Source organism: Vigna umbellata, chromosome 6 (genome assembly GCF_029865625.1).
Source record: "Vigna umbellata cultivar VRB3 chromosome 6, Vumbellata_1.0, whole genome shotgun sequence".
Lineage (NCBI taxonomy): Eukaryota > Viridiplantae > Streptophyta > Magnoliopsida > Fabales > Fabaceae > Vigna > Vigna umbellata.
This window is the reverse complement of record NC_142170.1, coordinates 27,364,421-27,388,202: the sequence shown is the minus strand read 5'-3', so window position 1 is coordinate 27,388,202 and position 23,782 is coordinate 27,364,421. Positions and strand designations below refer to the sequence as shown.

The window sequence follows — 23,782 nt, the reverse complement described above, 5'->3', positions numbered from 1 at the left end:
ACATGAGAGATAAAGAAACACAAATAAACTACCCTTAAATTATTGTGTATATTTGGATGTGGTTAAAGAGTCAAACGTTGATGATATGTCCCACATGATATATAAAGAAAACAAACCATCCTTAAATTAGTGTCTATTTGGATTTGTGTTTTAAGACTTAGATCAATATTTAGCTGTAGAAAATAAAATTGTTCGAAATAATATTTTTATCTAAATGTAGATTATAAAAGCATTAACTTATTAGGGTATATATATATATATATATATATATATATATATATATATATATATATATATATATATATATATATATATGTATAGATGACGTTAGGCTGCTTCTTTCTACACCCATCATCAAATTTCTTCTTGCACCCCATCAATTTTACTTTCTGTTAAGTCAATTCGGGAAAACTTTTTCTGGAAGACACTCATCACAACAAAAACCAATTTTGGGATAAAAATTTAGGGCCTTCATATTGGTGGATTTGAAATCTCATCCCCGTAGAACATGGGCACTACCTTTTTTGTCCATAATGGTTCACTTGAAAGTACCACAGCCAAAAAATCCAATTTGATCATCTCCAACATATTGGGTTCGAGTGCTTCATGATGAACCTATAAAGGGTGTATTTATTACTAAAATTGTTGATTTTACATCAACTTAACAAAACAATTCTTTTACTATTTTTATTACTTTTTTTTCCTGATGAAATTAATTTGTAAATATGTTATTTTTTTAGCTTGTTACATGCATTGACAGAATGTTTTATGATATTAAGCTATTTTCAATTCATTTCTTTAACTTGTATGATAAATTGAGGCTAAATTGTAATTTTGATCTTCTTTAATTCCTATAATTGGTGGTTTTAATCTTCAAAAATTTGTAACTTCATATAATATGTGTCCAAAAATACATTTCTTTTTCATTTGAAACTTATACTTAACTTATAAATAATTTCAATAAATTAAATTAAAAAAGCTGAAGAATAAATTATATAAAAAATGAGAACTAACTCAAAATTGTTTTTAATTGAAAGATTAAAATTGTTGAAAAAATCACAAAAAGAAATTATCAACTATAGTTTAGCTTAAAATTTTATAAAAGCAGTTATTTTCAAAACTCTTCATAATCTCTTTATTTTAGTTCTTTACATTTCATGATAAAATTTATAGAATAAGTTATTCTTAACTTATAATAATACAGTTGACACAAGTTTCCGTGTAACAAAACTTCATTATTTAATAATAAAAAAAGCATAATTAAACTACTAAACACAGCTAAAATTCAAGCATTCAGGTTTTCAACAAGCTTATCCAGTAGCAAGTTCCTCCAAATATCATCAGCTAGATGCCAAATCCTTCATTTTTCTCCCATAAACAAGGTAACTTGAGAACTTAACAAAAATAAATGAATGGAATAAAATCCTTAATTGCAACTGTTAAGACATCTTTGTCACCAATTTTGTAATAAAAAGATGTCCTAGTCAGTGTTTTCTACTTGGAAGTGGCACTGAGGAAGATGCTAAACTGTGTCGTTATGTGGTCACTCTGTCCCCTTGTCCTTACATGCTCTGACGAAGAAGGTTGCTATAGCTAACGTAAAATTTGGGTATGTTTCCCTCTGCATTTTTCACTGTCACTGTGTCAACGTCCTAAAAGTCATCTTTCATGTGCCGTAACGAGCAAGACATGCACTGTTTAAGAAAACCAAACCAAACCAAGTTGGTAGTTTAATGTACTTACCAAGTTCCTTGTGTAATTTATTTAGTTTCTTTGGTCTTCGTTGAGAATTCCGTGTTTGCATGTGTCGTGAAATATATATATATATATATATATATATATATATATATATATATATATATATATATATATATATATATATATATATATATATATATATATATATATATATATATATATATATATACTATATAGTGTGTATTTGAAACTCGCGATTTGTGGCAACCAATGCATTACTGAATATATAAAGGTTTTTATCTCTCGTTGCATTTCCCTTAGACGCTACTCTTCTACCTCTTTCTAGGTCTGTGCAGTTTAGTATTTTGATTTGTTGACCCAAAAAGTTTCTGCTACGTTATATGATAATGATGCAAAAATGGAGTTTCAAATTCAAGAACTAAGCGTTGTTTATGTGGTTGACTCTCCATAAGTCTCACACGAGTCCCATAGAGTTTAAGTTTTTCTTGCCAAATTGTAGAAAAGAGAAATAATAACGTCATTTTAATTATCCTGTTTGTATAAATTAAATCTTGTGTCACTGAAAACGAGATTAAATATTTATAGATATTCGATTTTGAATCTGAAACTAAATCTTTACGAGTAATTTGATATTGAATCAAGACTAAAATTTTATAAGTGGTTTGACAACATATGATAAGATAGATCTTAAATATTTATGGATGATCCGATTTTTAATATGAAATTATATATTTATAAGTGGTTTAATATTAATGTAAGATTATAGTTATAATCGTTTGCCAACCTATAAAACATTCTTGCAAAACTATGATTTGAATGACTTTAATACATCTTAAAGAAGGGAATTTTAAATCCATTTTAACATTATAAAACTTGCTTGTATAATTTGCAATAAATTGTATAGTGTAAATTTTTATTATTTCAAGATAATTTGAAATCTCCAATAGTATTCTAACTCCCGCATATTTATATTTATACTTGTAGTTTTGATAAAAACAAATTCTTAAGGAAAATAAAAATAAAGTGTATGACTAATAGAAAAACATTGAGAGTGTATGGTTGAGGTCCAGTATATTAAATAGGGTTCCAGTAGCTTCTTTAGTTAGTCCCACAACAACATGTGCTGTTTTTGAGACATGGCCTATGGGTACGAAAATATTCGATAGGTAGACAAAAGAACATTATTATATATTTATTTGTTGAGACAATTTTCTCCATGGACCAAACAGCATATATGATACAATAGCCAAATACAACTAATAATGCCTAGTGCATATATGGTTTGGATTACTATATGGACAGCAATGTGCTGATAGCTTCGTTTGAATTTGGTTGGATTAATTACTTTGTATTATTTTAAATACTAGATATAATTACACTTCACTTATATGATAAATTAGTTAATAAGATGATAGCTACAGACAAATCAATTATTAAAAAAAAAGAAAAAAATTAGTTAATAAAGAACAGTAAACACCTTTTATATTGCATTGATACAAAATTAAAAAAACGTAAATTCCTCTAACCACCTTTAAGTTTTTCTTATATAAGCTTTCTCTATTTTTTAACATTTATTCAACCTCGTCAAGGGTAGAGTGCACAATGTAGTCATCTTTAAACTATAAGTATAAACCTAATTATTTTTATGAGTTCAAGTCTTAATTTTTGTTGAGATATATTCAATAAAATCTTTTGAAAGACGCTTAAGTATGCCAAATTATCCTATGATAATATCAGAGAAGATATATACAAGTAAAAATAGTAAATTCATGTCTATTAAAATGTTAATTAAGTAAATTTAATTTTCTCAATTTTATGGGAAATTGAATTGCATCCACTTGATGGAAAATCCTTCAATTTACAGAAACATGAGAATGCTTTCTTTATTTTCATTTTAATGGTCAAGTGATTGGTGTTAGGAAAATAAGAGAGTGTCATTAAAAATAAAATCTGAATTAAACAAAGAGTGTAGTGAGGAAATGGGTTTCTTGAGTAGGTAGAATTAGTTAAAGTTTATTTTTATTTAGGTTTAATTGCTTTTTTTCTCTGGTTTGGGTGCAGCGTGTCAAGTTCATCCACCCTTTTAAAAAAGTTTTAATTTAGTCCAAACTTGGTTTAAAAGTGTCAATTTCGTCAAACGTAGGTAAAATTTGTTTCAATCAAGTCTCTTCCGTTAAATACGCAGACACACACATGATGTTGAGTACAAACAAAGTCTCACATTAGATAAAACAAAAGATAGACATGAGTTTATATACACATAAGATACCTCTATTGGTAAGAGGCATTTTGGAGTGGTACCAAAAGTAAATTCGTGAGGGATTTGTCAGTGTGGAGATCTCTATGTGTGTGTTGAACCTCCATACAAATGGTATCAGAACCCATGGTTTAGGCCTGGGTCAACCAATGTCAATTCACGATGACAAAAAAACCAAACTAACATCCAAGGACGTTAAGCGATAGGATCTACTCCGCTAAGCACAAATTTTTGTGAATAGGACATTGTAAAATGTTATCTTTGCACTGAAAATCGATAACAATTGATGTCAGATATGGTATAGATAGACGTCAATTGAAATATAGACCGATGTCAATTGACATTTGTTTAGTAGTATACTAACATACGTTAATTGTAGCATTTTTTTTAACACAATTTTTTATACTAAATGTTTCCAATACAGTTTCAAGATTAAAAGTATAATCAAAACTTAAGCTATCAAAACTAAAAGTATTAAAACTAAACTAATGAAAATCTTGAAGAAAAATATAATTGTTGTTATTGTGGGTCCTAGTTCCTAAATCGTTTCAAAAGATACCGAGTTTACTCCTATCGTATCTTCTCATTATGTCGTCCGAATGGATTCTTGAATCACTATAACAACTTCATTATGTTTTCATACTAATATTTAAAGTTCAACTTAATTTGTAACATGTGAAAGATATATATTATTATCTCACTCATATCATCTCTAATTCTTGTTCGAATAATGGTTTTGATCTAAAAATATATGAAAACGTTGTTAATTTTTATAATATCTACTTTCAATTCATTGTGTTGTATAGTAGCTCAACCTTTATTTACAAAATGGAAGGTTTAGTAATTAGTACCTTTAGTTTATGACGATGATAATGTATTTTGGCTAGTCGATGTGGGACATTTTTGTTATGCCTAATACAGACAAGCGTGAAGATGGAGCTGCATAAACTAGAGGGACCAGTTCCACCTCTTCTAACTCACAATCAATTGCATTATTACCAATTTGCAAAGCAGATGGGACCTCCTGCATATTGAACATCTTACAACTAATCTTCCTCGTGATTGGTTTGGAATTTGAGTCAACACCAAGAAATTCTTTATCCTAACATAGTACTGTTCAATTCAGAGTGTATTCAAGTATATTACAACGGTTCAGCAATCAGCTTATTACATTTTTCTTGAATTCATCTGACACGCTTGCATATTCAGGTAGTGGTAACAGTAACTACTTTGTATTTTATGCGTGTCAACTACTGCATTGTCTTCATGTAGGGGCAAGCCAACAAACCATGATTTTATTGGTTGAAACTTGATGTGAAACCATCGTTCTGGCCATGCTTCTATTTGCAGTTGAAGGGTCAACTTTGATTTACTAGTTACAACGAATCAGAGATGAATGAACAGTGATAAATTCAAAGACCAATGTTCATAATTTGAAGGGGGGTTCTTGAAATTTGCATTATGAAAAATGTGGTTAGTACACGGTTAGTGAAAGTAATGGTCTAATGAATCATCACTTTTTGATAGTATTATTACGATAAGACTCTTTTTAAAGTAATCTAGGAAGAACATGATGTGTTTCTTACACAAGGTTATTGTCCACACTCTAATCTGAAATTCTTTGAAGTCTCTTCCATTATTTCATGACTGTACAATCAATATATCACTGTTCTTAATTACGCGGAAAAGATCAAAAACTACAGACACAACTCATTCCTGTACTATACAGATGTGAAGATTACAGGGGAAAATAAACAAAAATCCAACAGCAAAAAATTGTGCCATGACTCATGAGCATAGCTTTGGCAAAGATTTTGCATAACTATTGCCTGATGCTTTTGATTTTGTGATCTTTGCCATTTGGACTTGCATTTTCCTACAGAATTTCTCTAATTCCATGACCCTCCACTGCATTCCTTGTAAATGTGCTTTGAGTTTCTCATTATCTGTAGCAAGATCAAAATTGCCAGCATACAACACAACCTGTTCACTGGTTTTATCTTTCTTTACCTTTTGAGCAGCCCCGTTGGAGCTGCAAGGTGAATCGTTGTATGAACTTGTACTGGGAGTAACATGGAGTAAATTTTTTAGCTTAGATTGTTGAGAGATAAGAGCCTGAACTGCAGATTTTGAAGGAAATTTTTTGTTCTGAGATAGGTGTAGGCAAGCTTGAGGTGAAAGCTTCTCATAGTTTAAAACACAGCATATCTTCACTCGTTCTTCCTGTGACAATTGAGCATGTACCTATAACAATAAAGGTGAGTAACTACTTGAAAGTCGTAATAAAGATGATTTCTTATGAGTTGACAATTTGTACAATGCATAAAAATTAACCATATGACTGAAGTCAGATAGTTCCAACGTTATAATTAAACTGGAAAGAATTGTTAATTATTATACCTCAAGATACATGTCCATTGCTTGGTAGATCTCATCATAAGAATCTCTTGCAGAATCTGGAAGTGCTGTGGCAAGAGCCAAGAACTTGGAAATTTTCAAACAAGGATCAGGGGCTATTTCTGCTGTATACAAATCTATTAAGCTCGCAACTTTCTTCATCCGAATGGGAGTGACTGGACCATTTCCTCTTCGCAAGAATGCCTTCAAAAATCTCAAAACAAGGTTCACATCATACAAGTAGCTTATTCCATAAGGAGATGGAACAAGCAAATTGTCCAAGGTTACTTGATCCAATTGGGAACCAATCATAGTCTCCAACCTGTTCCTGCTACATTTGCTTATATTTAAACCTAAAGTTACCCTCAGAATCCCAAACAAAGTCTTGCAAGGAACACAACTTAGATCCATATCATAATGCATATCTATGACCATTTCTATTATCTTGCTCTTCTCTTCTGTAGTAGAAGTGGAGAATTTAGCTTTCTGATAGTAGAGAAGAAACTTGCTGATCAAAACATGGTCCATCTTTCGCGCAAGCATTGACTTAACCAACATTGCAACTAACAAGGGACTGAAAAAAAGGAGATCTTCAAACCACCATGTCAAACGAGTGAAACTTGTTTTTACACTCTCAGTGCTCTTAGAGTCACATGAAAACCGAATCCAAGAACTATCTGTGGAACTAGTTGATGGACAAGGACTTGCTTCACTAGCCAAAACCAGCCTCCCCACAATAGTGTCCAAGCATTTTTCTACCATCTCCGAACAATCTAGAACTAGTAAATTCTGGCACTGCTTCAAAGCAATCAAAACATCTGACCAAGTCCAATAGTTGATCTCGTGGAGTGACTTTTCAGTTAGCTCCAATAAGTTAGATACATCGGCCACAGGTTCCTTCATTTCCATGTACTCAGCAGCACAACGCGCAAGGAACAAATTTGAAGGACTTATATCAGCTGTTCCATTGTTGTAACAGAATTTTAACATAAGCTCAAAACCTTCTGCACCTCCTGGAAAATCGTGAAATATTACTTTAAGCTTTCCTGTGGCACCACCAGACTTTCCAAATAATCTAGCAAACTTGTTTGAATACTGTGTAATAACAGTCTGCAAAAGCACCAAGTTAGATGATTAATAAACAAGAGAACAGATAATACACCATGAAACAACTAGATAAAGAAGAAATTGCAGCAAAACTGTTAAAGGGAAATTATTTTATTTTACTTTTGTGGAAAAAGCAATCACAGACAGTAGTAGATTTAATCAGATACCAAAATAACTCGCCAAAAACAGGGAATCACTGGAGCACATAGACTGAAAAAGGACAAATGAAAAAAGGGAAAGGAAGAGAATGAAGGGAAAGTTCCACTCCAATTAAAGCTCTGATACCAAAGGAATGGATTGGAGTCGTTATGGACAATAAATTATAAGTAAGTGTGAGCAGGAAAACCTCTATTCACAAATCATCTGGCATGGAAGGATATAGAAAGTAAATAAATGGCATGAAAGCAACCCTCGGTCCCTCTCAGAAAAAAATGTGAATAAAACAAACAAAACGAAGGTGAGAACATTTAAGGCTCAGAAGACCATAGCAGCAGCATTTAATGTGTGACATGCAACATATAAAAATAAAAACAAAAAGAAAAGATGAAAAGGTGATTCATGCTTGTGGTCAGTAAAAATGGAGATGGAAATTATTGCTGTGATGGACACACAGAAGTTGCCCCACCTCACTGCTATGTAGGTGCAAATTAATGATGGGCGGAAAGCTACATACACGAATCACAAAGTAACTCAGGGTGAGCCACTACTACTAGCTAGAAAGCAGAAGAGAGAAACAAAAATTAAAAATTGCAAAGTATAAAATCATTGAACCATAATTACTCTATATTCATGAGTATAGCAGCATTTAGCATGAACTCATTTAACTGAAACAATCAACCATCGATCAAATGTCATGAAAAAACTAACCATGTGACTACTACGTTTCAGCATAGATATTAGATGCTAGATCCTATAAACAAACCTAAAGGAAAAGGAAACAACAAAGGATTGAGAATTTACAATAAAGGTAAAAACATAGAAGAAGAATAAAAACGAAAAAAAGTGAACCATTGTCCAACAAAGTCCTCTCTTTTATTCTGTGAAATTTGTGAATAAAGTTTTGAAACAAAACAGGTAACAAGATTTTCAAAAACAGGAGTATTGAGCCAAGCAATAAAGAAGATAGAGAAAGGGTTACCTTGTCCACCATGAAGGTCTCTTCTCCATTTACATCCACTTCAAGGTTGCAGCAGCAAGCTTCCATAACTTAAAACAAATAAATAAAGACAGAAGAAAAAAAAAACTAAAGCACAACAACACAGATTAAGGGTCTTCTGAATTGGCTTTCTGGGGCTTATCTTACATGAAAGATAATCCAAGAAAGGGAGATTCATGAGAAAGCCAAACTGGGAAGGGAAGAGGAAGAAGGACTAACAAGATCATATTCTGAGACTAAGAAGAAGACAAAGCAAAAGTGGTCACAAGACTGGGTGGTACTAGTCAATTGGCGCAGAAGTAATGTGGTTTTCCACAGGACACAACAAAGACAAAGCTCGAAGTGAATGAGAAGCAACAAGGCATATAAAGACAGAAGGGTGAAATATAATATGTGCGGACGGGTTATGAGTCAGAGAGAGCACACACCACAACGCAAGCAAGAAGCAAGAGAGAGAGAAAGAGAAAATAATTATATTTTGGTGTGTGAATTTAGATATAGATAGCCTATTATTATACCATAATAGAGCACCGAACCTTCTGACATTCCTGCAAAAATAATATTACTACTAGCCTCTTAAATAACAGCATATTTTATGACTAATTATGGTTTCTTTCTCTACAGCAAGTCAGAGGGAAAATTAAGAAAAATAAGACTTAGAACTTAAGCTTTATATCTGGCTTTGACCCTTCTTCTCATGTTTGTTCCATCTTCACTGCTGAAAGAGTTTTATATCTGTGCACCAACACCACCATGAGGGTCCAATATTTTAGTGGCCTAGGTGCCCCCACATCTCTCCCTTTTTCTTTTTTTCTCTGTCAACTGTCATGTAATTGACTAAATTTACCATGTACCCCTTCTTTTTTTTCTGGGCATGTGCTTCTTCTGGGACCAATTCAAGTCCTTTTATTTACCCCACCAAGCCACCAACCAGTTTAGATGACAAGTTTTATGGTCATGTTAATATTTATAAAATATATGTCTTGTAGGTGATCAACAGCAAGCGTCGATATGTCCGAGTGGTTAAGGAGACAGACTCGAAATCTGTTGGGCTATGCCTGCGCAGGTTCGAATCCTGCTGTCGACGTTTTGATTTTTTTTCTCTAGTTTTGTAACACTCGTCTTGATTTACTGAAAATAATGTTATTAACTTTATATTATTATTACTAGTAAAATAATAATTTAAATAATTATAAAAGTAAATATAATTGTTTTTAAAATTTTATTAAAAATAATTATTTTAATTTAAAAAGATGGTTAAATTTAAAAAAGATCAAATAAAAAAGTGTTAATTTTAAAAAATGTCACTTAAAAAGTAAAATTCATAAAGTAATTGTTTTAATTTAAAAAAACAGTTATTTAAAGGTAAAAATAAAAAGTAAATGTGCATAAAAAAGTCTCCTTTTATAATATTGTAGATATATTATTATTATTATTATTATTATTATTATTATTGTTATTTCTACCGACAGTAAAATATGAAAATCTTTCCTGCCCCTTATTATTGTTTTTGGGTGATGAATGTTGATAAAATTTTCTATTTTAGAGCATATTCGGGTAAATTTTCCGTAATTTAAAAGTAGGTTATATATTAAAACAAATTTGATAAGTTATATGAAATTTTTTTACAAAATTAGTTTATTCATATGCTAATAATTCTAATTTATAAAAAAATTAAGTTCACTTTTTTTACTATTTTTTCAGTAGAAGTCTCCTAAAAAACTGAGTTTGTTTTACCCACTATTGTCTTGTTATTTTTTAAGATGTCATAGGAGGTAGTATATAATATTATAAAATTGTTAGGACACTTTTTTTCGGGGAAAGGTCTGCAAGGGAAAAAAAAGTATGGTGAATGAGTTGGAAGAATATATATATATATATATATATATAAATTGAATGCTTATGGGAGTTTTAAGTGTTAATGATATTGCTATTTTCAATGTTTTTCTTTTGGAAAGTGGAGATGCTTCTTTTTCAACAAATGGTCATGAGATGGTGTCAAATTTTAAACTTTCAAGAACGGTGGGTGAGAGGAGTGAAAGCAGGTTGTGGGTACTATCTTCAATATGGTGAATACGTATGTCACTTGTATGGAGGTACGAGAAACTTAAAGTGGTTTGACATGAGAACACAATAGAGAATAATAAAGGGTGAAACTAGGTAGATTCATGAAAGTTGGTTGGTAGAAAGATTAGAAGTATAAAATCTAATTATTTATGGGGATGTAAGGGTAGAGGAGAGAGATTTCTTGTATGAGTTAGAAGGAGATCTATCATTCTAGAAATATAGATGAATTAGTCATATAGAAACATAGGCTAAGTGGATATGGAAGAAAGATTCAATAGAAGGCTTTAGTGTCACATCAATATATAAGATGTTACATATGATCGGGAGCATGAAGTTATTTTATAAGATTATTCATTTTAGGTTTAATCCTTTAGTACATCTCTATTTATGTACGAATGTCTCAATTGGGTCCTCGTTTTTTAAAGTGTATCAAAATGGTCCTTAATTTTGAAAATTCATATCAATTGAGTCCTTTCCGTTAAGTTGGCTGGACGGCGTTAAAAAAATTCATGAGTGGATGTTGAGATGACGAACGAACGCTCGTCCACCAGCGAACGAACGCTCGTCCACCAGCGAACGAACGCTCGTCCACCAGAGAACGAACGCTTGTCCACCAGAAAACGAACGCTCGTCGACCTCTTACTGCTGGACGACCGTTCGTTCCACACTGGACGAGCGTTCGTTCGGTGGTCGACGAGCGTTCGTTCGCTGATGGACGAGCGTTCGTCCGCTGGTGGACGAGCGTCCGTTCGTCATCTCAGCATCCACTCATCAATTTTTTTAACGCCGTCCACCCAACTTAACGGAAAGGACTCAATTGATATCAATTTTCAAAATTAAGGACCATTTTGATACACTTTAAAAAACGAGGACCCAATTGAGACATTCGTACATAAATAGGGATGTACTAAAGGATTAAACCTTCATTTTATGTCATTAGTTTATAGAAAAACTTTTTTATATATTTTAAAGAAGGTTTTTTATATTTTTAAAGAAGCAATGATATATAAAAAAAAGTATTAAATTTTTTATATTAATAATTGGTATAAAAAGTTTTAATTTTTTATACTAGGTTATAATCAGGATAAAAAGTGTCTTCATATTATACCTTTAATAAATCATCACTCATTCATACATACTTGATTCATTCTCACACAAGAACAATACTATTCATCACATAGTAAGTGAAAAAGGCAAAAATGGATATCATCTAATGCACACACTTTATCATTTTCTAAAATCATAAAATATTTTTCGAAAGCAAAATAAGCGTAATAGTTTCTATTCCGATGTTTAATTGAATTGAAAATTAATGTCCCAACATTATTTCATTTTTTTCTCCTTTCATGTTACAATGGTAAATAGTGAACAAAAGTTATAAGTCAAATAAAAAAGAGGAAAAGGATTGAATAAGCTTCGAGAGGGAGAAACAAATGTTGTGATGCTGGGGATTTTGCCAAAAGAGTTTGCATGCAAGAAGAAGAAGAAACAATGATTTCTCTAATTGGTAGTTCCTTTATTAGCAGATGGTAATGTGAATTTTTCTCTATGGTTCTACATTTGGGGGGAAGAAGAGAAAATCCGTCAACAATGGTGGACTGTTCAGGCACTATGGCGATGTTGACAGTGATGTAAACGTAAACTGGGGGAGGCGAATCAAAGAGCAACATCAATGCTGGCAAGGCTTCCTATGGTGAACGGCGTTGTCAGTGACCTTATAAGAAGCAACAATGGTGTTTGCCTTGTATTGGTTTTTGGTTAAGTTGAAGATGAAGACGAAAGAATAGGAGCCTCCATGCAAATGCAACTACTACAACCATTATGGGTGTTTGATCGAGAAACACCTTAGAAGAAGAAACCCTAAACATTATTTATAAATTAAAAAAAAACTACTTCTTATATCGACAATAACTATAACAGGTATAAAAAGTCTTCTCTAATTTACAAAGTGTCACCGAATCACATTTTATATCAGTTTTAGCTCCAACATGTATAGAAAGTTTTCTTTTTTTACTGCAAAAGAACTATCATCATATCACTTTTTTTTTTAATTCAAGAATCATCAAAAGAAATATGTGGTTTTCCTTATTGATCATATTTTTGCATAGTTTTGTTTGTAGGAATTATTATTTTATGTACTTTCGTTCTTATTTAAGTGGAGCCTAATTGGTATTCAATAGACTTAACATGATGTGAAACAAATTAAGTAAAAAAAAATTGACATTGTTGCTTAATATTAGATAATTTTGTCCTATTCATTAGTTTGTATGAGTATGGTTATTATGTCGTTTAATATTTCAATAATCTTTAACGATTATATTCATATTGAATTGCGTACTTTGTGCCAAATATATAGTATCTTTACGATAAATTAGATTAAGTATACTATCCTTTCTATGTAAAATTAATACAATTCAAGAAGGTTGTGGATAATTTTGTTCATTCCAGATTTAACTATATAAAAACTAAAGATCTATTATTTGTAAAATGAAAATAAACTATTAAAAAAAATCCATATTAAGAGTTTTTTATTATTAGTAAAGAGGAAATATGATCTGCGTGCAAATTAAAGTGTGAGCGATCCCATCTTATATAAATCATATGCATTTATTTCCTTTAATCCTTTATTATTATATACAATTATTTGTATGTTTAAGAATGAATATTTGTATTCATTATTTCATCCATACCATATTAGTATATCTTCACTATATATTTTATCATTATTATATTAGAATGTTTTGCATTATATATTTTCTTCTTTACTAGTAATAATAATAAAAAATTAATATAAGATTTTTTAATGGTATACGGTACAACTAGCATTATTGATGTCAATTTAGAATCTTCTAAAAATGATAGTTATTATATTTAATAATTTTGTTTTCAGAAAATATGTTTGGTCACACACATCCAATCCCAAGAGAAAGTTCTCCTCACCTCCTTATACCAACTAAGGATCTCCACCATCTACTAAGTGATTCCTTATTTTCTTCACTATTAGGTCTATCAAGTTCATTGGAGAAAAACAACATTAATGAGGTTTAAGCCCAATCATATAAGTGATTGACATCACTTTCTATCAAAAACCTTAAGACAATGAGTTAATTGATCTTTACCTTTGTATGTTGCTCTACTTTCTCATTCCTATCAAATGTGGGACTTAAATTTACACTTGGATTCTCAACAATTCTCTCTTTCAAGGGTGAGTCCCTTCCACATTGGTATACTCCCCCTCCAGCAAAATTATTTGCCATGAAGACTTCCGATATAGCAACATTGTATTTTTCTAGACCAATGAACCCATACAACCCGCAATAAAATCAAAAACAGATAAAACACCTAAACTATAAAATAAGTAAGCTTCTCCGGATCATACAAGTGCAAGTCGAACCCAAACAAAGAATTTGGTTAACATATGTCAGATTCCACCAAATATACAAATGAAACTCAACCATACATGCCTTTTGCCTGACTTTGATGTCACGTTAATAAGACATGAACTCAATCACATAAAAAATTGATACTACTCTTTACCAAAAACCTTAAGACAATAGATTAATAAATCTTTAATATGATATGATATTTTACTTTTTATTTTTACCTAATATGGGATTGAGATTCACATTTTATATATATATATATATATATATATATATAATTATATAATGTTGAAAAAATGATAGAGATATGATTAGATTGAAGCAAAAGGATCGTTGAAAACGTAAATAAAAGTTTATAAGTTGCAACTTGGTTGGAACCAAATACCTAATGGCTCGCCCACACTTGAAAAAATCTTTAATGAGCCATGTGAGAATGAGGTGTGTAGAGCTTTGGGTTAAAGACAAAAGTGGGAAGTGATGGAGATAAGACGAAGGGGTTGACAAAGGATAATGGTGAAAAAGTTCAAAGCAGAGAGAGAATCGTGAAGAAGATGGAGACAATCACAGAACGTGACATAAAAAAGTCGTATAGGGTCAGAATCTTTACTTCCTGATTTACATTTTTTTTTTGTCTGTCAATCTTTTTGGTCTTGTCCAAGTTTTCTTTAACCTTTTTTTTTCCTATCAAAAACACAACATCTTTCATCAAATCAAACAACTGACATGTCAGGTTTGGATTAATATTTCATTGGCCAAGCAACCTTTTATAAAGATGGGGTGTTTTCATCACTCTATTCTTCTAAATAAACCTCAAACGTGAGAACTTGCAGTTATATATATTATCTTCCCGTAGAGAAAGAGTAAGGTTTCTCCCCTGTTTTTTACATTTATAAATGATGGAGTATAGGTTTTTCCTCAATCCATCTTCAATTCATGGTTTTGAAAACTCTTGTAAAGCCTAATAGTGAAAGAAATTCCTCTATAACTGATAAAAAATAAGTTTTAGTAATTTACATTAAAAATATATTTAATTTAATATATTACTTTTAATTTTTAAATTATTTATTAAAATTCTTCGATAAATATTATCTGTGCTTTCCGGAAACAAAAAAGTTAATCCAGCTATATGATCAATGCTATATATGCGCATCCATGCACAACTTTTTAAAGGAAAAGAGTTCTCCCACCTATCCAAAATAAAAGCAAGTATATGAACTGCATTAAGAAGAGAAATTATCTTGCACTACTGTCATTTCATTCATTCATAGCTCGTTATTTTGTGTAATTAATAATAATAATAGCAGTATTTAATGCATATCTACATATTTATATTAGTGGGTTGTTGATATCTAATTTTTTTTATTGATTAAAGCTGAATAAAAATATCAAGAACTAAGTGAAAATTATCCTGGTTTTGAGATCAAGGATGAGAATAAAATGAACAATGGGACTTTCCCATCATAATTTGAGTTTCACTGTCATTTCTTTTGCTTTTTCGTTTTTCTAGAGACCTCACTATCTCTTTCAAAAAGCAAAACTAGTAAAACATCAATTCCTACACAGTAAATAGTTTGTAATGCGACATTTTAAACAAACCGACCTTAGCTCAGTTGGTAGAGCGGAGGACTGTAGTGGTTGAAACCTCAGATATCCTTAGGTCGCTGGTTCGAATCCGGCAGGTCGGACTTTTTAATGCTTTTTCATTAAGTTTTGGTTTTATATTTATGTTATATTTTTTCACTATCTAATATTTTACAGGTTTATTTCTTTGTCCATTTTGATTGTATAGCACCTATTTTAACCGCAAATACAAAAAAAAAAATAATGTCATTTGAAATTGAATATCACAATTTAAATAAATTTATTTTTTTCCTAAATGAAATTGCTTTCGGTAATAAGGTTATTATGAAAAGAATTATCAAAATTAGTAGTGAGTAGAGAAAAGGAAAAGACAAAAAGTCCATTACTGATAAAATTCTTGCACTTTCATATGGAGCCCACGATTTGGGCTTGATGTTCTCAGGACCTTTCTTCTTTCTGTACCTCTCTTTTTTCTTTTTGCATAGTAGACTTGTTAAAATTACTAGTTTAGTTAATAAAAGATTAAATAAAATCCTAAAATATGTGCGAAAGAACTATTTCATCTCCTTCCTCTGAACTTGGCTCATCCCTTCACCTCCTTTGAACTCGATTGAGAAGCTTTTCAAAAAGCATCTGTTTCCCCTTTACCCTTATGAAGAAGTGAGTTGCATCGCAGGACGGATTAAAGAGGTTACTTTCTTAATTTTTTCTTTTCCAATTTTGTCATCAGAACAGTGGTTTTTGAATCAAATTTGTAAAATATGGGATTATTTTTGGGTGGGGTCTGCATTCTGAAAAAAAAATTCAGAATTATACACTCTATAATATACTTTTAAATTCAAATCTGAGTGTGTTTTAGATAATACACTCTATAATATACTTTTAAATTCAAAATTATATTCTGAATTAGGAATATGAAATTTTTTATAATAACATATCTAGGAGAGTTGTCAGAACCCTTAAAAATCTTGTGTGAGTGGAAGCCATGTGTTAATGAAAAACAGAAAGTGAAAGATAAGTGTGACCAGCTGAGTGACCGATCGATTTTGACAGTAGTTTATAAGTTAAAGTTTTCAAAATTCGTGCCACTTTTTTGCATGCACCATTCTCTCCCAAATATTCTGAGTTCTTCATTTCTCCTCCTTCTCTCTACAACCTTCTTCTTCTCTTTACAAAATCTTACCCTTTTATTCTTCCAATCTTCAATCAGACCACGTCTAAGTCTCTCTGGTGCCGAGAGCTTCACTTTGCACCGATCAAGTTGCTGGTTTGAGCTGGTAAGTTCATCCCTCTCTCAGCACTGTTGTTTTCTGTCACATGCAAACCGAGTTTCTGGTTGCATGAGTTTGCCATCTCATTCTGAGCACACTTCTGGTCTTTTGTTTGGTTTAGTTTCATAAATCGTGACCGTAGGAGCGTAAGATTTCTGGTGGTGAATTATCCTATACAAATTGTGAGCGTACGACTAAGCTTAAGAGGTAAGGGAAGCTTATATAATTTGATTATGATTCTTGTTCTGAATGGTTGTATGTTTGTTTGATTATTTGATGAATATGAAGTATTGGTGCTACTGTATGTTGTTTATATGAGTGGATGATATATAACTAAGGTAGACTGGGTTGAGATAGAGTTTGATCTTCAATCTGCAGCTTTCTCTATAATCCTATGTTTGACACCGAGAGTCATTATTGACCGTTCGGTTTTCCTTTGAGCGTTCGGTCTAAACTGAATTCTTCTGTAAAGAATTTAGTTAATGACCGATTGATTTTATATTATTATATATGTAAATGAGCGTTCAGTCTAAGTATAGTTTCTCCTTTGTACTTCTTAAATCAACTTAGTTAAGATATTCAAAAATACATAAATTCTTAAATATTATATTTATCCTTTGTTGAAAATAAGTCATATGTAATTGTAATTAGAATATATTCCTTCATTGTATAATCTCAGTAGTGCTTGGTCATAAACCTAGCTCTTAGTCTCGGTAGTGCTCGGTCACAAACCAAGCGCTCGGTCTCAGTAGTATTAGGATTCGAAATAAGTGCTCGGTTATACAATATATTCCTTAATATATCTGCTTTGGGTATTAAGAGTGTTCGGCCAAATTTCAAAGTGTTCGGTCCTAGTTTGTAGTGTTCGGTTTAAACTCTTAGGTCTCTGATAAAAACTTTCCTTATCATTCAGTCAGGTTTAAGTAGATGTATTCTATAGTATTCCACCTATTTCTTGGGTTCTTTCTAGTAAAGATCTTTCGGTCAAAGTTGTTGTGTATCCCGTAGTCTTTTCTTATTATTATTATAAGTGTTAGGCTTATGACGAGTCTTGTCTCTCCTGGACCGTTCGGTCCTATTTGGTGGATAAGTGAAAGACCGCTCGGTCTTACACTAAGTGTTTGGTTAGATTAGTTTATGAAGTATTTCTCTCGTTCGGTCTTGCTTCTAAGATGGAATATTGTTTCCTTGATTCAGTTTGAATGTATTGATAATGAAGTATGATGACTTTAAAGTATGATGTGATTTGAATGATATGGATATGAAAGGATATTCCAGGGAGGAATATCTCAGGATTTGTTATGGATTGGTAAAGTAAGAATGTGGTCATGCTAAGGTGGCGTTTATCCTGATATTTTATGATTACTCATTCTCAAGTAGAGAGGAGTAAATCATGTGTGAGAATAGCAGGAGGTCCTAGTCTATAAGGTTCAGATGGGTTATGTAAGAACGGACTAACCTCGGGTGGCAACTGTTGAGGACATCCCAACTACTACATCACCCGAGTGCAAAAACGTCATAACTACACATAATTGATACAGTCCGGACAGTCTGAGTCAAGTGGTCGTTCATTGCATGCATTAATGTATAATTGGTGGATTGATTGAATTATATGTGTATTGAATTAATTAAATTACATAAGCTTACCCTATTTCTTGTCTTGTCTGTTTTTTCCTTCCTATTGTCGTTTTCTGTTGCAATGATCATCCTGTGGATGTGAGCAGAAGGAGAGGAGTTGCTGGAAGAGGCTCTTGAAAAAGTGGAGGTTAAGGCCGAACCATAGAACCGTTCGGTAGTTATAGATAATGTGTTTTGTATACCCGGTCGGTTTAAGCTTAGTTTTTGGAACCATTCGGTCCAGTATTTAGTTTTGTAAAATTTTAAATTTTGTAGTATTTTGTAAGGTCGTTCGACCATAAACGTATCCTTCCTTTCTGAACTGATATGTAATATTGTTAATATGTGAGTATTCTATGATATGATTTTATATTGTACTTTTGGGATGTTACAAGAGTAGAAGAAAGAAATCGAGGAGTAACTTTTATCTTATTATAATTTTAATGTGAATAAAATTTAGGATTCATGAATTTTATGGAGGTAATAAGAAAAAAGGGAAGTGCAGATCTCAATCTTTAAGAATTGCAAGTTGGCCTCTTCCTTCTTAGCATATTGTTTTATTTTTACTCGATTGACAAAAAAAAGTATAATTTAAATTTTTTATTTAAAAATAGTATGTCTAAATCTTTTATTTAAAATGGATTTCACTCTTTTTTTATTAGAATTAATACAAAAAAGAGTGAAACAAAGACAAGTCTATTTAAAATCGATTTATTGAAAAATAATTATTAAATCAATACATTCTGAATTTCTTCAATACAGATTAATAATATTTGAACGATTTCTTACAGTTTTGATAATCGTTAACTACATATTACTTGAATTAGCTATTTTAAGAAGTTACATGAGAAGTTTTTCCTAAAACTTTAAAATATAAGAAATATGTCAACATGTAAGGACGAGTTTTAATAAATTTTAATTACATAAGATTTTTTTTACTAAATTTAATTGTGAAATTTGTACAGTAGATTTTGAAAAGATATATTCATAAATTAAAAGGAAATATAAGAAATCAATATATTATTTTTATCTCTTCATAAGCTCTCGTATAAGTACTTTTTAAGGTTTTATATTTTCTTATTCTGTCCATTTATATTATAATAAAACACTGAAAAATATAACAGTATATAACAAATTTAAAATACGAAACAAAAATATTATACTTTTATAAAATTTAGAAATAACTGAAAAAAATTATAAATAAAAATAATGAAACAATATAAAAGTAGAATAGTTTTCTATACTGTAAATATAATCATTATGTTAAGATAAAATAATAACAAAGCCCACAATTACGAGAAGAAAACAACACAAAAAATTATCTATGTAATATTTAATGATTATATAATTAGCGTTGAGTAAATGCTTAGCTGTCTATAGTCTTTCAAAAATAAATTATAGTATTTTAAGTAAATATATTGCCGTTTAAATTATATCAATGTAGTAATATTGTAATTAATAATAAAAATAAGTTATCATAAAGAATTAAAATGTACACAGTCGTAAATTGCATTCAAGATCCCAGTTAATATAGTATATAACAAAATTAATCTTTTCTTTTTTAGAATATTTTATAATCTTTTTAAAATAAATCTACTTTTGTAAATAAAAAAAATAAATTACGCCAAATTTGTAAATCAATACTTATATATATATACATATATATATATATATATATATATATATATATATATATATTTAATTACACCAATAATGTTTCTCCAACATTAAATAATAGACTAAAGAAAAAATGTATACCGTGATAGCCTTAGAAAAACGGAAAATTCATATGACTATGTAAACTTATATATGTTAAAATAAGATCGTATAGAAGTTTAATAAAATCGAAATGTTTATCAAAAAGACGGTTTAACATAACTTGTTAAACTGTATATTTATCTAAACAATATTCTAAACTATCATAAACTATATAAAAAAATAAACTATACTAAACACTATAATACACTATCTACATAAAATGCTATAATAAATTTAAAATTTAATGTAAGAATATTACTTTTTATATATTATGTAATTTCTTTATGTACATATGCTTTAAAGACAAATGTTTTATTGAAAAAATTGTGTACTAATTCACAATAACTTTAAGAAAAAAAAGACATTCTAGAAATATTTCTTTAATGCTTTTTATCTTATCAATATGTACAACAACAAAATTTCTCAGCACATGTAAAGTAGCATTTGACAAACGTACAAAAGGTTACAACAACTCTTTCAATGTCAATGCTTCAAAGTAACATATCTCTGTTTCGAAATTGTCTATAAGTAGAAGACTGCATGAACAACAAGAAACAAAAAACGAATCAATTGCACATATTCTCACGCTGTCAACATTTTGTCTTTGATAGTGGGTCGTGTAGCTTGGAGAAAATCTCCTTATAAAAAGTCTTCTCATATCTACTTTGTATTGATTAATATCTTTCTAATAAAACTTTTCATCTGTACTTGTTTTAAAAACACTTTGTTGTTTGTGGATAATTAAGGACAATTTAAAATACTTGATTTGTTTAACTTAGTTAAAGTTAAACAATTTTAACCTATTGGAGAGAAGTGATGAAACTTGTTATAATTTATTAAAGTCGTTGTAACTTATTAAAGTTAGTGGAACCTTTAAAAATATTTAAAGAAAAACTAGAGTATCTAACCCATACAAACAACTTCTAAAATTAATTTCGAAAAGTTTTTAAACTATTCAAATCCCACTTTTAAAGTTTGCTTGTTATTTCAATATACTTTATTATTTAACTTTTTTTAATAGATGTAAAATTTCTAAGTACAAATTTAAGTTCAAGAAGACTTTTTAACTTTTCTGAATTGTATAATCTTACAATAGCTTCTTTTAACAAAATATACAATATGACACTTTTCAAAGAATTAATGAAAAAATTAACATAACGTACAATTAACATGAGAACAATATTTTTCAAACCAAAAAATATAAAAAAAATATATAGAATAAAAAAGGAGAGAAGTACGTGCGCAGTTTGAAAAAAAAAAGACTGATTGGCCGTAATTTACTCCTCGAAACATGAGGAAAAATGATACAAAAGAGTGAGAGGGGTAATTTGGTCATGTAAAATGGTTCAACTTTTTGAGTACAGAAGGCATGAAAGTCTTCTACACACTTTGGCATGCAAAGCAAGTTCATTGTGGGAAAGCTACAAAAGCACTAAAGCTTGAATGAGTGGCTTCAAGATGCTTTTCTTACTCACTAATTAATCCATAGAGGCAGTGGCAGAAACGTAATATGCAATAGAGAACAGGCCATGAACAAAACAGCAGATTCCTCCGATGGACAAGAAGTGATGGTGTGAGAAACCACATGATCCATCTGACCTATTGTTTGACATTGTCCCTATCACCAACATGGACAATCCAATGGCCAACACAACCCTAATCAACAACAAGATTTAATGTTATAATACTTCTTAACAATTACTCATATTTATTATTTTGATCATATTAACAAGAATCTTGTACAAATAAGAAAGATACACTTTACCAAGTTAAAATGAGACAAGCTGTTGAGATTTGTCTATTTGAGGAAGCCTTCTCAAACTCCTGTTGAGAGCAAATGCAGTTGCAGCCACCTAGCATGTTGGCTATGGCATGAGCTAATCCCAAAAGCACTGCTGCTACCAACCCCAACATGAAGGCTCGATGACTTGGCTCTCTACACTCAAATATCCACACTCTTAAATGCTTCACCTGTTTGTTGAAAACAACAATGGGAGTTTAACATAGGTTTCACTTCACAGAAGTTGTCTTAGCTTATGCAGTTCAGAAAATAGAGCTGGCTCAACCATACCTTGTTCTGTGCTGTTTCTGCCTCAAAGCCAAGAATCCCAGCTGCAACATCCATCACTAAAATCAGGACGCACAGAAAAATGCCTGCTACTCTAGCCATTTTCTGTCTAATTTGTTGAAGATGATAAACAGTGGGGAAATTTGTAAGTGTAGTGTGAGTATATGATTATATATATAAGGAATAAAGTGAGATTGGTAGTAGGAAGTAGCTAGGAAAAGTTTGTTTTGTCACACTGTGCAAACTTTAAATCTGCTTTATTGTCTGCTTTCTCTTCTTTTTCCCCACTCAGGGATTCCTTTAGCAAGGTAGAAACCAGCTCATTCTATGTATATAGGCATTTACTTACTTGAATATAGAAATATAAGTTAGTTAGTTTTTTTTTCCACCTTTTGGGGAGCAAATAATTTAGTTTTAATTATATATTACATTTTATGACAAATGGTATGTTTGGAGGAATTTTTAAAAGTACAAAAAAAAAAAGTTTCTAAAAGAATTTAAATTAATTATAAAAATTAAATTTTTTTCTTACTTTCTCTAAAATTTGAATTTTAACTTGCGAAAAAAAATAATTTAAAAATTCAACCACAAAATTTCTTAATAATGTCACATGCATTTGTTAGTTATTTGTGTGGTAGATGTTTGCAAGTGAATTGTGAGTTATTCTAATAAATTGGTGTGGTGAATGTGGAGTTTCAACCATCATGAGATTGATAAATTCACCACTCTGATGTTGTGTTCACTTGGACTGATAGCAGTGTTGATGAGTACTTATGGGTGATGAAATGCGATGACTTCTTTGTTCAAGCCGAAATGCGACGAATTGCGAGGATGGATATGATGCGATTTGCGGGATGTCATCACCCGCAAGAATGTAGAGATTTGGAGGGATAGAGGGTATAATCTCTGATTTACCCTTTAAATATTATACAATTTCAGCTCAAGCTTAAGCTCAAATACTCTTTCCATGTTCGACGAAGGCAAGAGATCCACCGTCACCAACCAACACATTTCTGCATGTAAAAGCAATTCCAAGAGCCAACACAAAATAAAGAAAAATTTGATTGTAAATAAGAGAAATTATTAAAATGAGGAAGTAAAAGCAAAAGAAAACCAAACACTTCATAAAAAAATGATTCTCTCAAGATGAAAAAAGAAAAGGAAAAGCAGCACAACAAGTAAAAAGCTTGAAAATAAACAGATAAAAATGAAAAAGGTTAGCACCTGTATCTTCAAAATCTCCTCTTTACTCATGTCTTACCAGGGGAAATGGATTTGTAAGAGATAGGAGAAATGCAGAAAGGGTGGTAATAGATCTGAGAAACAGAGTGAGGCAAAAACGGAAATAAGTTAGAGAGCCTCAGACTTATCCTCTAGAGCTTTTGGAACCAAACACACACC

At 30.9% G+C, this 23,782-nt stretch overlaps 2 protein-coding genes and 2 non-coding genes across 6 annotated transcripts; 2 read left to right on the top strand and 2 right to left on the bottom strand.

Moving 5' to 3' along the window:
- Positions 1-5,583: 5,583 nt before the first annotated feature.
- LOC124831701 (BTB/POZ domain-containing protein At3g22104-like) lies at positions 5,584-9,350 on the bottom strand. 3 transcript variants are annotated; one of them, XM_088092246.1, is made up of 3 exons: positions 8,619-9,350; positions 6,377-7,483; positions 5,584-6,220 (listed from the first exon to the last, which is right to left on the bottom strand). In XM_088092246.1, the coding sequence occupies exons 1-3, from the start codon at positions 8,682-8,684 to the stop codon at positions 5,765-5,767; spliced, it is 1,629 nt and encodes a 542-aa protein (XP_087948372.1). In that variant the 5' UTR covers positions 8,685-9,350; the 3' UTR covers positions 5,584-5,764. The 3 variants fall into 3 exon arrangements, with proteins under 3 accessions (XP_087948372.1, XP_087948373.1, XP_087948374.1); XM_088092247.1 differs by lacking the exon at positions 8,619-9,350 and adding an exon at positions 7,601-8,410; XM_088092248.1 differs by lacking the exon at positions 8,619-9,350 and adding an exon at positions 7,648-8,410.
- Positions 9,351-9,641: 291 nt separating this feature from the next.
- Positions 9,642-9,723, top strand: TRNAS-CGA (transfer RNA serine (anticodon CGA)). The gene has a single exon. It is a non-coding gene; the product is annotated as a tRNA-Ser (tRNA).
- A 5,958-nt stretch (positions 9,724-15,681) lies between these two features.
- Positions 15,682-15,771, top strand: TRNAY-GUA (transfer RNA tyrosine (anticodon GUA)). Its single transcript is given in 2 exon segments — positions 15,682-15,718; positions 15,736-15,771. It is a non-coding gene; the product is annotated as a tRNA-Tyr (tRNA).
- A 5,788-nt stretch (positions 15,772-21,559) lies between these two features.
- LOC124831681 (protein VASCULATURE COMPLEXITY AND CONNECTIVITY-like) lies at positions 21,560-22,738 on the bottom strand. Its single transcript, XM_047305757.2, has 3 exons — positions 22,385-22,738; positions 22,079-22,284; positions 21,560-21,969 (listed from the first exon to the last, which is right to left on the bottom strand). The coding sequence occupies exons 1-3, from the start codon at positions 22,481-22,483 to the stop codon at positions 21,792-21,794; spliced, it is 483 nt and encodes a 160-aa protein (XP_047161713.1). The 5' UTR covers positions 22,484-22,738; the 3' UTR covers positions 21,560-21,791.
- Between the last annotated feature and the right edge of the window lie 1,044 nt (positions 22,739-23,782).